Raw genomic sequence first — 16,388 nt, forward strand, 5'->3', positions numbered from 1 at the left:
TCTTGCCTTCTCAGCACAGAGCTGCAATGGGTTGTCTGTTCTCTGCTGTATGTAGGATAAAGTAGCTGTAGACAGCCGAGAAGTTGCTCGTAAAGACCCCTTCCATTCTCTTCCTATGGTTAGGGACATTCGTTTTCATGAAACCTGGCTCTGAGGTGCTTGTAAGATAACTCAAATGCTGTGGATCGGCACTTCCATATATTGCTATTTTATGTGCTTGTTTTCAATTGAGGATGGTTATTAATAGGGTTTTGGCTTGTTTGCTGAACCTTCTAATTGTCTTGTGTGGGTTTTTGAGCTGTTCCCAAAACCAGTCTTTTTTCTGTGAGTGTTCCCAAACAGCTTTTTCCTTACATTATTTTCTGAGTACCTAATTAATGCTGTTTTGGGATATTCCACTGATGAAGCCACACTAGCAAAAGGAGTCACCTTTTCTTGTAACTGATTGTAACTTGGAACTTGTCAGAGAGATCAAGTGGTACATTGTCCCTTCCCATGTCAAAGAAGTTCGTGCTCCTCCCTTAGTACCTGGCAAGACCGGTATCTATAAGGCAAAAGTTGGCATTGCAGTGATGAAGGTCGGAAAGTAGGGGAATGGCTTTACTTTTCCCTTCTGATGATCCCTCTAAAACTGCTTGGAGCTCTACTAGTGATTTGTATTTCACCTTTGGAAATCTGTGAACAGAGCTATAAATACTAGTCATCTTGGTGCTAATCACTTCCCCAGGATGAGTGGGCTAAAGTACTTTTTTCACAGTAGTGCCTATATCTCATTATGCCTTGATGAATTCTTGATGCACAATTTGTGGCGTATCAAGGTCCTTTAAGGTATATCAGTTTCCTTGCCTCACTGCAGAGCTCTCTGACTTTTCCCTGTTGCACTTTTATTTTTATTCATTAGGATTCTGCATGTTTGGGTCTCTGGTTCTTGATATCAGCAGTGCACGTGTTTGCATTCAAAACCATTCAGCAAGAGGGGTCCCAGTTTTGGAGTGGCAGTATTCCCTCATAGTGGTCTGTAGCACAGAAAGATGGTGCAGTTCCAAGCAAAGCAGGCTTTTTTGCCTCAAAGTTATTACAAGGCAGTTCCTAAGCCCTTGTGAATATATCAGCATTTGAGAATTGCCCTGCTTTCTCTATGTAAAAGTACCTTATAGATCATTTAAGTATTTGCTACTTGTAGCACACAACATTAAAATTAACTGCTTGTCACGTCGGGCTGTAAGTAACCCCACCATGCCTCAGAAAACCCTGGGCTTCATCTCTTGTGAGCGCTGGTGTGCAGAAATGTGTGATGCCAACATCTACATGACAGTTTTTTTAAGTGAGCATTACAGGCGTTCCAGCTGTTCTCGCTGATAGATGCCTATGTGCCATGTGAAGAACGCACCCTGTCTGTACCACAAAGTAAACGAGAAGTCTTACCTGCAGTATCACTGAGAGATTGTGAGAAACAAGCAGTAAGAACAGCCACAAATGGAAAACTGTAGCATAGTTGGACTTATTGGTCCTATGAACTACAGGTGACAACTTTTAATCCAGCAGTCACTTTCCTCTGAGGGAGTTTCTCATCTCTCCATGTCCATCTGCAAGATGCATTTGGACCTAACTGTGTTACCTTTACCATCTTTAATCTCAATCTGTATTTCTCAGTGAAACATTCTTCCTCTTACAGCCTGCATAACCTAGATAAGCACTTGATGTTATCCTGGGTCAAAAGTTCCCTTCTTTGAAGCTTTATGCTTGTTCCTTTCTCTTCTCGTGGGACTTAAGATAATCATTTCTGTTTTGTGGCAAGATTCTGGGAGCCTATATTTCTACTAAAAGTTGTGAGACAGACTTTCTTTCTAGACCTCTGCTGTTTACTCATGATGAATCTCCTGGTAATCACCAGGAAGTGAGGGAGACAGCCATCACTTAGTTATTTCATTTGTTTGAATCACTTCAAAAGTTGGAATAGCTTATAAGCATCCTGGAAGGCCACTACTGTTCCTTTCAAGATACAATGCAGTATCTCTTCCCCTCACCTCTGAGAGATGAAAAAAAAAAAAAGTGAGAAAACAGTGAGAATGCTCTAAGAAGCAACTTTGCATATATTGAATCTTAAGATGACTGATGAGCTTCTGTGTCTGTTTCTTATGTTTCTGCAGATAACCACTCTGCACCTCCTGATGTAACCACAGGCCTGGTGGAACACTTGCATCATGAGCGCCCCCAAGTAGCTTCAGTACGAGGAGTTCCCAGAGGCTACAACAGCAGCATTTTGGAAACTGCAGATGGTGATTATAATATAAACTTCTCACCTTTCAATTTTTTGACAATGAAAGCCCTTTAGTCTTAAAATTTAATTTTATATTTTAATTATTTATGTTTTAATGTATTTATGATTTTATATTGCCTCATATTTTTTAATTATCACATAATATAGATATAAACATACATACTTATATTAAAGGCTATTAAAATATAAGTATCACATAAGGAATTGTAAATGTCATCTGTATTCTGCCTGATTTTGTGTTGTGATTATTGCTAGCACTGTAAAATATTGTAAGATTCACTTTTTTTTTTCCAAAATTCTTATTGCATTTTCACACCTTTCAGAACTGAGCTAACATAAGTTATAGCAAATACCTATATTCTGGAAGAAAAAAAAAAACTCTTGAGATTTATATTGGAATCTCATGGAGTAAGCAGTTTGAAAAGCTAGATTAAAGTATGAGAACGTATCGTCAGCAGGCAAATACCTAGGAATAACATTCTTTTAAAGCAAATCAAATACATATTTGAAACTATTATCGATTAGAGCTGTTTTCCCAAACAAGTTACTCTCGTCTTGAACAACTCTTCCACTTGAAAGCTGTGCTGAGCTTAGAGTGGTGATGTCAGCAATGTGGCAGCATGTGTGTTTTAGTGTATGTTTGTTAACATATGGTAAGTAATAAGGCTTTTCTGTTTGGCAGGTGTGCCAGTGAATAGCAGAGTGTCCTCTAAAATCCAGCAGCTTCTAAATACTTTGAAAAGACCAAAGCGCCCACCCTTGAAAGAGTTTTTTGTTGATGATTTTGAAGAACTGCTCGAAGGTATTTTTTCAAATAAATTTTTCCCTGTTTATATAACTACCCAAGCAAGTACTGACATTTCTTAGCAAGCCGTCTTTCCTTTTTCTCTTCCCAGCAGAAAACAAATCATGATAGGGTGGTTACACTAGTGAGAGAGGTCATATACTGTCATAAGTGAAGCATAATCTTCAACTCAATCCTTCCCCTCAGTATAGTTGTACTCTGCCCTACTCCCTTGCTTTGGAAACTTCTGATTCAGCCTGACTTGGACCAGTGTGATGAACTAGTGAATCCTAGTGACTTACAGATACTCAGTGCATTTCTGTTCACAATTTTGCCAAGAACTTCATTGGGGCATCCAGAAATCATGTACTCTTTGGTGATGGACCTACAATCACCTTTTGCCTGAGAGATTCTAAGCTCTACCTTGTGATTATTAGAGATTTTATAGGGGGTATTCTCTGGAGTAAATCTGTGCATAGCCTAGTGTAATTTATGTTGGAGCAGACCTCTGGAAGTCTCTGGTCCAACCCCCTGCTCAAAGTAGGTCTAACTAGATCAGGTTGTTCAGGGCTGTGTCTAGTCAAGTTTTGAGTACCTCCAAAAATGGAGATTCCACAGCCTCTCTGGCCACTGTTCCAGTATTTGGCCACCTTCATGGTGGAAAAATGTTTCAATATATCTAATTGGAATTTCCTGTGTTGCACCTTGTGCCTGTTCCCTCTGTTCCATCACATTCCACCTCTGAAAGGAGTCTGGCTGCTTCTCCATATCCTCCCATTAGGTAGTTGTAGATGGCAATAAGATTCCCCCCTTAGTCTTCTCTTAAGGCTGAACAATTCCAGCTCCTACAGCCTCTCATATGTCATGAGCAGCGTCCCCCTAATGATCTTGGTGGTTCTCCACTGGATTCTCACCAGTATGTTAATGTTTTGGGAGCCCAAAACTGGAACAGTACTCCAGATATGGTCTCATTGAGTACCAAACAGAGGGAAAGAGTTCCTTCTCTCACCCTGCTGGCTACTTTCTTGCTAATATAATAGACCAATATGTGGTTGACTGAGTCCTGAGGGCATGCTGTTGACTCACGTTCAACTTGTCCACAAGTGCCCCCAGGTCCTCTTCTGAAAAGCTGCTTTTTAGCTGGTCAATGTCCAGATATATTTAGATGACAAAGGTTTCTTACTAGTGACTGGAATTGATTGTGATAATATTGTTTGCGTGCATGTTAATATTGGCTTTTTGGAATGCAGAAAATTTCATGATTTTAGAGGTTCAGCAGAATTAAATGCATGGAGTGCACTGTGCAGTACATCTGGTCTGTGCACTGCATGAGAAGATAGAGGTTAGGTGTGCTCTGCAGGTATTGCTCAGCTAAAAAAGCTGTTTCATTTTCTTTTTGCAGGCATGTGTCTAAGCAGAAAGAGTAGTATTTCTACCCTACATACAAATTGCTTACTAAAAAGTAGCCTTCTTTAAAACCAGCTGTATTGGTTAATCTTGGAGAATTTTTGTCCTGTTCTCATAGTCTTACAAATAAAACATTCTTGTGGCTACCGTTTTTCGAGCAGCTGCTACTAGATTTCGCATACTATTTGTCTGATGCTTTAAAAAGTGAAATCATTAATTCTAGTTTTTCCCCTAAAGACTTTCCAGGCAAATTTTCATTGAATGCATGTCATTGTGGAGAACAGAGAGAACATCTCTTAGAACTTCTGGTTTTTAAGTTATTGCAGATACTGGCTGTTAGCTAAATCCAGCTATGAATTCATTTTGCTAGCCAAGATCAAGACACTTCAGCTTCTTAGGTAGCTTGGGACACAATTTTAACAGCAGTTTACTCGAACATCAAATATTATGCAAACCCAACAATATTACATGGTTGTGAGAAATGATCCAGTAATCAAACAAAATATTCCATTAGCTGCGACGTTTCAAACTTAAACAATCCCTGCCGGGACCATTTCATCTGGGTTGTTCTGTATGTACGTCTTGTGTACTTTTCTATACTTTTATGGAAGTACAGAGTGTCGTTCATCATTAACCAGTTGGAAATTTGGTGCAGCAAAAAAAGATCCTATTCTCACTGAAGCCATTCTATCTGATAATGCTTCTCGACTTTGTGTAGGCTTGCATTTAAATAGACATGCAGAACAAATAGCAGAAAACATTTTCCAAAGAGATTTACTCCAAAAGAGTGAACGCAGGATTCAAATTCTGTTCCTCTGGCCAGGTCCTTTGACTAATGTGGAATCAGAACTCCAAAATGATGGTAATTTTTTTGTGAAACCCACAGATGATTAGCGTAGCATCATCATAAAGCAGAGGAGACGTAATGATAGCTGTGAGGAAGAGGAAGGTGAGAGTGATTCATAGAATAGTCTAAGTGTAATTTGCGCCTTTCGTAAGGATTGATATTATGTCATTTTACTGTTCTCTGGTTTTAGTGCAACAGCCTGATCCGAATCAACCAAAGCCTGAGGGAAATCAAATGAATGTCCTTAAAGGTGAACCCTTAGGTGTGGTAACCAACTGGCCCCCTTCTCTGCTGGCTGCCCTACAGCGCTGGGGAACTACTCAGCCAAAAGCCCCCTGCCTGACTGCATTGGATACTACCGGCAAAGCTATTTATACGCTCACCTATGGTAGGTATTGGTGATAACTGTAAGAAAGAATCAGATGGTCATTATGGAAGGAACAGTTTGGTTTACCTGGAATGGGCTGACTGTGCTAGTGACAGACACTTTGAGGCTGCTGTTCAGATGCAGATTGTGAATTCATTGGTCACTTATCTGTTTTGACATATACAACAGTAAAAACAATGTTAATGAAGAAAAAAATGTATATATTATGTAGATTCTTTACAAGCTGCTGTACATCAACTTAAAAAAAATTGTGCTCTTTTGCTTAAAAGAACCTGCAAAGGAAAGCCAAAGAGAGACTTGTGTGAAATAGTAGGAAGGAATAGATGACTAATAATGAACTCTTCTGATTTGCAGAGTGGATGCTTGATTTTAGCATGCATACCTATTCTTGCATATCCTTATAGAGATGACTTGTAATTCGGAACATATTAAGGATGTTATGGTGGAATGTGAAACGTATTTGCATCAATGAACTAGAAGTATTACAATAATTATGGGGTTTTTTTAGAAGAGAATTGTGTCCCCCAAGGCAGCTCAGTAGTATGTTACTTGTATTTCATTGTACAGTACATTGGAATATTAAAATTTCATGTTTTGAATTATTACATGTGATGTATGCTTATGGGAAATGTAATTGAGCAGGTATATTAGTTTTGTTCCTTTGCAACTCTGGAGCTTTGAGAGGTTGAAAATTTTTAAAAGATCATGTTTAGTTTTGCGTTTTAAAAAAACGGCAACAACAAACAAACAAGCTCAAAAGTGTATTTGGACTCTCTGCTAACTGCATTATATGGCCATTTGTATAAAGTAGAGGTATTTGTTTTGATATGCTTGAGTCCTGAATAACTTTTTTGTGTATAACTCGAAATTACACAGCAAAAAATTCTTGAATGAGGAAGTTTAGGAGATTGACAAACACAAAATAACCGGGGTGTGTGGTTGCTGCGTGTCTAAAGGATTGGGTGTGGATGACAGTCCAAAATAAGATACTGTGCTAGAAAACTGTGTATTACAAATGCATGCTGGCTAGCACAAGTAAAACGTTTCTTTGGGTTCTTCATCCTTTGACTTACCTTTTGCAGTGGAAAGGTTTTGCTGGTGTTCAGTTTTTTAGGAACAACCTTTTTTTTAGCAAAACTCTCTTTTTATTTTTTGAAGGCTACAAAGTAAATATTGATAGATTTTTATATTGTGTCAAATGAGCGTCCTTGTAGTTAGTAGCTTTGGATTCATTTTTTTTTCCTAATTATTGAAAGCTGTGTAGACTGCTACCGAACGCTGAACTGACATTTCACAGAGTCAGGTTTTATAGCATTTGTTCCTACTCTTTGTTTCTGAGCTTTAATTATTTTTTTTGTCCAGGTTAGGATTTTGTTTTTTTATCCCTAGGCAGCTTCTTTCCCTAAGAGCCCGTAGTAAGGAGCCATGTTAAACGCATTTTGGAAATCCAATTAGATTATGTCAAGCAGACTTGCTGTGTGTGTGCATGTGCGCCGATACCTTGGAAGAACTTAGTGGGTTTGTGAGTTGTGATTGCCTTCACAAAATCAGTCTTGGCTTTTCCCCGGTATTTTTACTCATGTGCCTGCTAATTCTGTTCTAATGCAATCAATTTGTCTAGTGCGTGTCACGCATTCAGATTTGCCGATTAAATGTTACAATTTCGGTTACTACTTTTTCATTTGTGTATTTGTTCTTTCTTTAGGCAAGTTGTGGAGTCGGAGCTTGAAGTTAGCGTATACCCTGTTAAACAAGCTGACTGCTAAGAATGAACCGCTACTCAAGCCTGGAGACCGGGTATATTTTGGTTTGAGCTGCATCAGAATAAACAGAAATTAATGTTTAAATCTAAAATAAATGGTATTTCTGACTTTCAGGTCTAGTGGTTGTTTCATTTCTGTAGTGCTTAGCAACGTGCTGGATTTTATGATGTGTAAGACAGGGCCGTCTCCAAAAGGACCTGCTTTGCCAGCAAAGGTGGCTTGTAATGCCTCTATCACAGTGCGATACCTATCAGGAGAGCGTCGCTCCCTTTTAATTCTGCCTTTTCCATTCCGTCCTACTCATAGGTGCCAGGGCTGTTCAGCCTGATGGGAGTATCAGAGAATCCCATAAGGAGCTAGGTGCTCGGTTCTCGGTAGTAGCTTAGTGACTCCCAGGACTGGCCAGCTGCATTCTGCTCCTGCCCTGCTCGTATTTCCCAATCTTACTTCTAGGTAAACCTCAAGGAAGAAATGTTGGTGTCTTAGAGGAAGTGAGAAGAGGCTTGGTTCCAGTTACCTTTCTTTTCCTTTTTCTGTGAATATCTAGATGTCCAAAATGTAGCTATTATGAAAACAGCTTTCAGCTACATAATTCAGCTGTAAAAACAATATGCTTTGCCTTACTCTTTGCAACTCTGAGTACAGGTAGATCTCGAAATCCATTAGCAAGTACTTTTTAAGTTGCTAATTTAGCCTTTTACCAGCACAATAGCAATTTGAAGACAACAGACAGAATTTGTAGCACTAACAAGTCTGTTCCTAAAGCTGTTGTTCTTATTGCTAGCAATGGAAAGAGTAGATGCATAAAGTCAAACGAGTGTTTTCCTTATCCCACGCACAGCTTTTTTTATGCGGTTATCTGAACAATACGTGACAGCTATGAAAATATTTTCGTAAAGTAACCTTCTGTCTTCATGCGATAGCATGTGTTTTGTCCTTCAGCTTGGCCACAAGCATAGAATTTCTACTGAGATCCTGTGACAAAGGTTGAAAAGACCAGCAAGGATAGTTTTCGTTATCCATGTGTTTTCTATATACCAATTGCTGTACTACAGACAAGACAGCAAAGATGGTCTGTATGGATAAACAGGAGCAGCTTTAGCTGAAGGAAGTCATATAATGCTATGACTTGCAATACTCTATTATCACAATATTTAGTATTTCTGTTGTTAGTATAGCTATGAACCTGAACAGTGTTGTGAATGCATTTTTAAATTTGTGAATTAAACTGGAAAAAAAACATCTCTTGTTGTTTTCATGTATTGCTGCAGGTGGCTCTTGTATTTCCTAATAGTGATCCAGTGATGTTCATGGTGGCATTTTATGGATGTCTCCTGGCAGAACTTATTCCTGTCCCAATAGAAGTTCCGCTAACAAGAAAGGTAGGTGAATGCATCCAAAGTTTTTATGGCTTCATAAATAAAGGGAGGACTGTGGATCCAATTGTCCTTGTAGGAGACCCCTGAAAGCCTGCACTTGAAGAAAGCAGTATGGTGCGCCAGCTGAACTTCTGCTTCTCAATATTTGGTAGTGTGTAGGGCATGTTAAATATTTGGACGGTGTTTAATATTTGAGAATATTAAAAGAGAAAGGGGGGCAATTGCATGAAGCTAGTAAGTTAACTTTGTTAGAATACGTTCTTGTAGACATTATTTTAATTTGCTCTTTTTGAAGAGAATTGTGAAAGTGTTGCTCCGAATATAACGTAGATATGCTGTAATTTCAGCTCCCTTATGCTGGATAATGGGAGCAGAGGCAAGAGCCACCCTAGACATTGAAAATACCTAGGTAATCCCAGATCCATTGAAGTGATTGGGGCAGATGTGAAATCAGAGCTGAAAAGCTGCAGGCGCTCAGGACCCAGAATCGGCATCTAATTGGCTCAGTGTTTTGCCAGAGCTTATAAGCTTTCCTGTAGTGTTGCAGAGGGATGTGCAACTTTGCTTTTGCCACTACATTGCTTCCGTTGCTTGCCAGATATACTGCCATGTCTAATGTGGCTGGCAGTAAGCAAAGCTTAACTATTTTGAATGTAGACTTCAATGCTTTGTCTTGTGTAAAGGCCTTATTGGCCAGAAGTTCGTTTTTTCCACATACATTGGCTTTCTAAACAAGGGAAGGTTGCAGTAAACTGTACTAAAGCTCGATTATTTGCAAGTTTGCCATAATATTATGGTTTCTCTGTAGGATGCTGGCAGCCAACAGATTGGATTTCTTTTGGGCAGCTGTGGAGTAACACTAGCTTTAACTACTGATGCTTGTCAAAAAGGCCTTCCTAAAGCTCAGACTGGAGAAGTAGTTACATTCAAAGGTATGTTTTTAAACTATTCCTCTTTCTTTATAGGATAAAGAATGTTATATATTGCGTCCTGCTATTAAATCACCTTTATGACTTTGCGTACTTACAGCTTACAAAGAAAAACTGGCATCATTGCCAAGACAGTATGTCCCAACCGAGTTAATCACACTTTTTCCCAGCAGCAGTATGATGCTGGAGCTTTTGCTTGCCTATTTGTTGCTATCCCAGAATACTTGAAAAAAACTGATTTTAGAAGTGTAGTGACAGTAATTTTTTGTTTTTCTTTGAAGGTTGGCCACGTCTCATTTGGTTTGTGATTGATGGGAAGCATCTGGCTAAACCGACTAAGGACTGGCATCCGCAAGTACGGGATGCCAGTGCTGAGATTGCTTATATTGAGGTGATGCAACATAATATGCCTAACCTGCAGTTATAGTACTGTGGTTTATGTCACAGCATATTTTCTTTCTTTAATCTCCTAATGCTACAGAAGAGATGGCTACAACATTTTTCACTGTGGGACAAGAATGTTTCCCTAGAGCTTGCCACGAAAACTGTCGTATGAGTGGTTTTGCTGAGTCAGACTAAAGTTTGGGGATAATTGGCATTTGGGATCCCTGGGACAGATAAACATGTGAGGTAGAGAAATGGTCAGATTTCATATGATGCTAGTGTATACTCTGAACATAAATATATAAATTTTTTTAAAAAGTACGTCCCTGCTTTGTAATAAAAAATCCTTTCAGTTCACTACTGTAAATTCTCCATATTTGTTGTTAAACTAATGCTTGTGTAAACTTTGTCTTTTCAGTACAAGACAAGCAAAGAGGGCAGCACAGTGGGCATTACTATATCTCATGCTTCCATGCTGGCACACTGTCATGCATTGACTCAGGCGTGTGGCTATTCAGAAGGTAAGTTACAGAGGTACAGCTTTCAAATGGTGCTCGTAGGTGCTTGAATATTCAGAATAATGATGTTGCAAAATCATATTTACTGCCTTAGAAGAACTTCAGATAGGTAGTGGTAGCTTCCATTGCAAAAGGGAAAGATTGATTTATTTGTTTCTAATTGATATGATATGTGAAGGACAGTAAGAAGCCATTTGTGAAACAACAGTCAATGTGTATTATTATTTCTTGAACCTAAGATCCTTACTGATTTTATTCAAGAGTTTGGATTTTTCAGTCTTCGTAAATCTGTTAGTGGTAATGGCTATATTGATTTCCATCCTCCTGAAAGCAGCTTCTAAGACTTTTGCCTTTTTGCTAAGAATCTGTTTTTCCCTCCCTAATACCTTTTGAATGCATTGACTAATTTCGGTAGCTGTAAGGGGGCCAGTTCAGAACTGGACTAACCCACCTCAATTTTGCCATGTCTTTTCTCCTGAATACTAGTTTTTTTTTTTTCAATCCCTGCTGAAACTGATTTTTTGTTCAGTCACCTCATCACTTCATGCCCTTGTTTTTGGTGGCAGACTCTTAAGGAGGTGACTCTCGGCAGCTCTGAGGGAGTTTGAAGGCCACAAAGCTGGATACTGTTTTGGGAAAAGGGCTCGGATGTTAGTTGTCCTCATAACTGCCTATATGAATTACCAAGTGCTTATTGCTAAATACAGTCAAGTTTGAGATGACTACATGCGGAGTTAGAGGAGTCCTCCCAGCAGAGACTGAGGGAGCTTTCTCCCACTCATCCCGGAGGCCATTTGGGTAGCTCAGATCTCTTTAAGCATTGGATGCTGCCAGTTCATCATCCAGATGGGCTGGAGCTGCTCTGACAGTGCAGGCAGGTGTGCTGTGCAGGCAGGCTGGCTGCCAATTATACAGCTTCTGCTCTCTCAGGAGGTTGAAGTTACTGACCTTCCCTTTGAAGTCTCGACTTGGAACTCAATGAGACGTAATATCTTTCATGGTCCTTATAACTATTCTACTTTGTGATTCCTAGGAGTGTGACATTTGATCCCTGAAAAAGAAAGTGTTGATCAAGAGAGTGTGAGAATTATATACAAAAGCCTTGTCTTGCTTGGCTTTACTGTTCTTGCTCCTTCTGTGATGACCCTGCCTCCCTAACGCTCAAAGTTATAAATTCTACCAGTGCAAGTCATCTAGCCTAATAACTTGAACTAGGTCTATGTTTCCAGATAACACATTTGAAGGCATGAGCAGATGTCACTAACTGTGCATTCTTTCAGTCATTTTTTTCCTTCCTGCTTTGGGCAGTTGGCTGACTCCCATAGCTCTCCAAATTCCATACAAGTGATATGAGAGTGGACGAGAGGTTATCACAGTAGGATATCTGTATGATTTTTAGAGTTGTCATCAAAGAGGCCCATCTTCCATTTCCCTTTTAAGACACCTTCTCATGACAGCTGCCTGCTACAAGAAAGGTGGGAGATAAGAGGGCACACCCATCCTGGAGGTAAAGGATTTACAGCTGTTACTGATTCCTGAAAGGATTATGGCAATCAGCTCTGGACTGAAGGAGGCTAAACATCTTAATTTTCAAAAAAATGCAAAGTACAGATGCTAGCCATCAACATTTCAGCTCTTCACGGAGGAGACTGAATTCTCTTGTCATCCTATAGGATGTTTATTTTTCACATTTCTATTGCTGCATCCTACAGATGCTGTTGTGAGATTTCTGTTCTGTATAGACCATACTCGGTATAAAGCTTTGCCCTTTGGTTTGTTCCTAGTCCCTTGTAGCTTCAAGATTTTGGCTTCAGTAGGCCCTATATTCAGAAAGAAAGGGTTCTCCTTTTTGATTAATCATGGCCCACAAAAGAATGTCTCCACAGAGCTTTGAAGCAAGTGATAGATCTACTCAGTTTCAGTGGTTCCCTTGATGAATAGCTGAGAGTTGCATGCGGCACTGAACTTGTACTTGGGTTCATCTGTGCTGCCCTTAACCAAAAGCTTTTCTCTTTGAAATCTGTTTGCTGCCTGGAAGAATGTCATGGTTCAACATGCGTAATGCGGTAGAGTGTGCTAATCTATCCTGGGACATATGGAGTCACATCTAAAGATGTGAAACTGCCAACTGTTTTCTCCAGCCAATGCGGTTATGTGCAGTATGTTTTTCTTGAAGGTTGAAAAGCACTGAGGATATGGAAGATGTGCATTTCTCTATCTACGTGCTCATGGCTGAGACCTAGGTACTTATCACAGAGCACTTGAGTTCTCGGTCACCTGGAAAATGAAAGGATATATGGCTCATTTACTGAAGTATTTTATTTATTGGAAAATAGCTGCGTACTTTCTCAAACCTTAAAAGGAAAAATAAAACCCACCAAAAAAGAATTCTTTTACCTGCAACCATTCTCTATTAGTGATAAGCAAGGTTTTCACCTGACAATAAAAGCTAGCCCCCTCAAATCAGGCTAAATCTGATGCAGAACTTTGCTTCCGTGTTTTAAAACACGTAAGGTGTTTGAATTTCTCATAGAAAGCATTAAAGAAAACTTAGTACAGGTATGGTAATATTTCTGACGAACCTATTTCTTTCGGATATAGCCGAAATGTTTTTGTTAGTGGAAAATTTCATCAGTTGGCATTGAAAACAAAGTTTTGGTCTGCATAGTTAAGGAAGGTAACAAGCACCTGAAAACAGTACTATAATGAGAACTTGGTCTTAAATACTGTGTGATAGTTTAGTCTATAATCATAATTTAAAGATGATTGCAATAAATAATATAAGACACTTTCAGCTTAAGCAGCCTGTTGTATAGACAACATAGCTTGGCAATAAAGCTTTGATTTCCTAGTCGTCCTGCAAGTATCATATCTACTTTAGCAAGTATCTTGGATCCTTAAATGTTCTGATAAAAGTGCTTCTTAAATGTGATGGGTTTTTCTCTGTTTTCAGCTGAAACACTAACAAATGTCTTGGATTTCAAAAGAGATGCTGGTCTTTGGCATGGAGTACTAACAGTGAGTATTTGAATTAAAAAAAGAAATGTTTGCAGGGAAGAGCATCTCTTGTTGGGGGTAGAGCATTGGTATCAGAATGAGGTCATAAAATGTATCAGTCTCCAACTATTTATATTATAATAATTATATTTTTCAGTATAAAATACTATTTTTTGGTAATATACTTTGCAGATATAACTTATGTTTTTATTGACTATGCACATAGTTTTCACTAGCAGTTAAATGTGAGAGTTGACACTGCAGCTGTGATTTTTATTTTTTTTAAGGTATTGTGCATTTTGTGTATTCTTTGAGCCACTTTAAAACTTATTTTTGAATATTTTTCCCATAGAGCGTTATGAACAGAATGCATGTCATCAGTATTCCCTATGCATTAATGAAGGTTAATCCACTTTCATGGATACAGAAAGTTTGCTCATACAAAGGTAACCTTAATATTCTTTCGTAACCCGTGTCTTCCTGGATGAAACAGAAGGCAAAATTAAATTAAAGAAAAATCTGTTTGTGTAAAATATATGCTCAACTATAAGCCACTGCTATTATCCAACTGACTTCCTTTGCCACCAGTGCGTAGGGTGATGCCTCAGCTTTAGGAATCGGGTAGTCCCTTTCAATGTTAGATGTACTGATAGATTCGTTGATGAGTGACAAACGGGATCAATCTTTGCGTTGGCTTCTTTTGATAGACTTTTAAGGACAAGTGTGTTTCTCATCTCAGTATTTGAATTTATAGTTTTAGTAAATGCTAAAATCAAGTCCATCTGGAGACACTGAGTATTCACGTGTCATAGCAGTTAGACATGTGGCATTTATTTGTTTTCTGCTTTTGTAATTTGTTTCATACGTTTAAGTAAATGCATAAACATATATTTATATATAATTTTTAATTTATTTTGGTCAGTATGCACACACAACATAATTGTTGTCTCTTTTCCTATTTTCAGCCCGTGTAGCAGTAGTAAAATCACGTGATATGCATTGGTCACTTTTAGCTCAGAGGGATCAAAGAGATGTCAGTCTGAGCTCTTTACGAATGTTAATAGTGGCAGATGGAGCCAATCCATGTGAGTATGAGTGCATTTTCTGGATCCGTGGTAGTTCTCTGTCCAAGATGAAGTGAAGCGCACTGTAAATCGTGGAACTCTGAACCTGTGCTGAAGGAGCTCCGCAGCACTGGCTGTAGTTCATCTTCAGCAAAAGAGAGGGGGCAGTGGCACTTCTTTGCCAAGGACACTGGAGCAAAACTTTCCTAGAAAATGTTCTCTTTCTATAAAGAATAGTTGGCAATGTAATTTAAAAGAAATTGTATCATTTTCAAGTAAATCATAATGCCAGTCTCAGAATAGCCGCTTGCGTATTGCATGTGGACATAAGGTCTTTGAGTTGCAGTGTGTCTGATTCTGTATGTGCCCCAGGGCTTGTCTCAATAGTGTGCAAGGACATAAAAACTGGAGTTCAGTCAAAACCTTAAGTCAAGCCAATGACATCTCTAACTAAAACATGCAGTAGGGTCTTCCCTTTTGCTGTCCGTCATACAATGGTGTTTTACAGTAATTTGATGAGAAAGCAGCTGGGAGGGGGGTTTTGCCACAGGCATGGATAGGCATTAGTTGCTTTATTTTGCTGTTCTCTTACACTGCAAAATCTAGAGTATTTCAGACTCTGTGGAGATGACAGCTGAATGATGAGAGGTCAGCAAGTCATGTCTGCCAAAGATTAAAGCTTGAACTGGTCTTGCTAAGATTATATTTGTTGTAAGCAGTGCTTCAGACCTGATGCTTAGAAAGCAGTTCATTCTACAGTAAAATACTGACTGTACTCTCAATGTCACTGCTTTTTCACTACTGTTTGCATTTCTTAGCCATGTGTAGCTGTGTAAGCGCATTTTTCATTATATCTTTTTGTTAGTGCTGTACCATGTTATAGGAAGTGACGTGAAATTATACACAGGATATAGGATGATCAGTGAAGTTTACTGTCGCGCGTTATTTTACGTGCTATGATTGTGGTCTTGTAAAACACAAAGTTTAAGTGATCAGGTGTCCTTTCAGATTTTGGCCTGAGTGCTAAAGGCCAGGTAGAGTTCTGAATGCAAATGAAGATTTTTTCAGAAGCATTTAATGTTAATTTTAAATTCTTTGGTTCTCTGATCTCTATAGAAAACATTTAAAGACTTTTCTCAGATGCGGTTACTCTTAGAGACAGAATATTCACTAGATCACTCAAGGATTTTCGGTAACGTTAAGTGTTGCTGAGTGCCACCAGAGAGGGTAGGCAGTCGTGATTTTCATTCTGTGAATTAGTTGTTAACCACTATTTTATCTCCAAAAGTAGCATCTACTAATAGACTGGGATGTCCTTTAGACATTTTGAAAGTGTGTTGTTTTTGTGCAAGATTGCAATCATGTTTGTACAGCTGAACTGAGAGTAAACATAGACTTTGAAATTCTGCAGATCAAACTTCCCTGCCCTTGACAAAATGTTTCCAATTGTGTGATTGTTCTTTACAGGGTCTATATCTTCATGTGATGCGTTCCTCAATGTATTTCAGTCCAGAGGTTTGAGACCAGAAGTAATCTGTCCCTGTGCTAGTTCTTCAGAGGCGCTAACTGTTGCTATTCGCAGGTAATTCTATTTTGCGAGAAACAAACTGAAAACACTTCTTTATTATTGAACTGTATCTGCTCTTA

At 38.9% G+C, this 16,388-nt stretch overlaps 1 protein-coding gene across 4 annotated transcripts in view; it reads left to right on the forward strand.

Annotated features, from left to right (window-relative positions):
• Positions 1–16,388, forward strand: part of DIP2A (disco interacting protein 2 homolog A) — a 128,890-nt gene that overhangs the window by 74,141 nt on the left and 38,361 nt on the right. For 3 of the 4 annotated variants that reach the window (XM_067298694.1, XM_067298696.1, XM_013952113.2), the window contains 12 exons: positions 2,151–2,279; positions 2,964–3,083; positions 5,510–5,707; positions 7,413–7,504; positions 8,742–8,852; positions 9,658–9,781; positions 10,060–10,169; positions 10,581–10,683; positions 13,634–13,698; positions 14,030–14,123; positions 14,643–14,762; positions 16,209–16,323. In XM_067298694.1, the coding sequence (XP_067154795.1) occupies positions 2,151–2,279; positions 2,964–3,083; positions 5,510–5,707; positions 7,413–7,504; positions 8,742–8,852; positions 9,658–9,781; positions 10,060–10,169; positions 10,581–10,683; positions 13,634–13,698; positions 14,030–14,123; positions 14,643–14,762; positions 16,209–16,323 (1,381 nt within the window). The remainder of the gene's footprint in view (positions 1–2,150; positions 2,280–2,963; positions 3,084–5,509; positions 5,708–7,412; positions 7,505–8,741; positions 8,853–9,657; positions 9,782–10,059; positions 10,170–10,580; positions 10,684–13,633; positions 13,699–14,029; positions 14,124–14,642; positions 14,763–16,208; positions 16,324–16,388) is intronic. The other variant, XM_067298695.1, reaches the window with a different exon arrangement.

The sequence above is a fragment of the Apteryx mantelli genome, chromosome 6, assembly GCF_036417845.1.
Source record: "Apteryx mantelli isolate bAptMan1 chromosome 6, bAptMan1.hap1, whole genome shotgun sequence".
Taxonomy (NCBI): Eukaryota; Metazoa; Chordata; class Aves; order Apterygiformes; family Apterygidae; genus Apteryx; species Apteryx mantelli.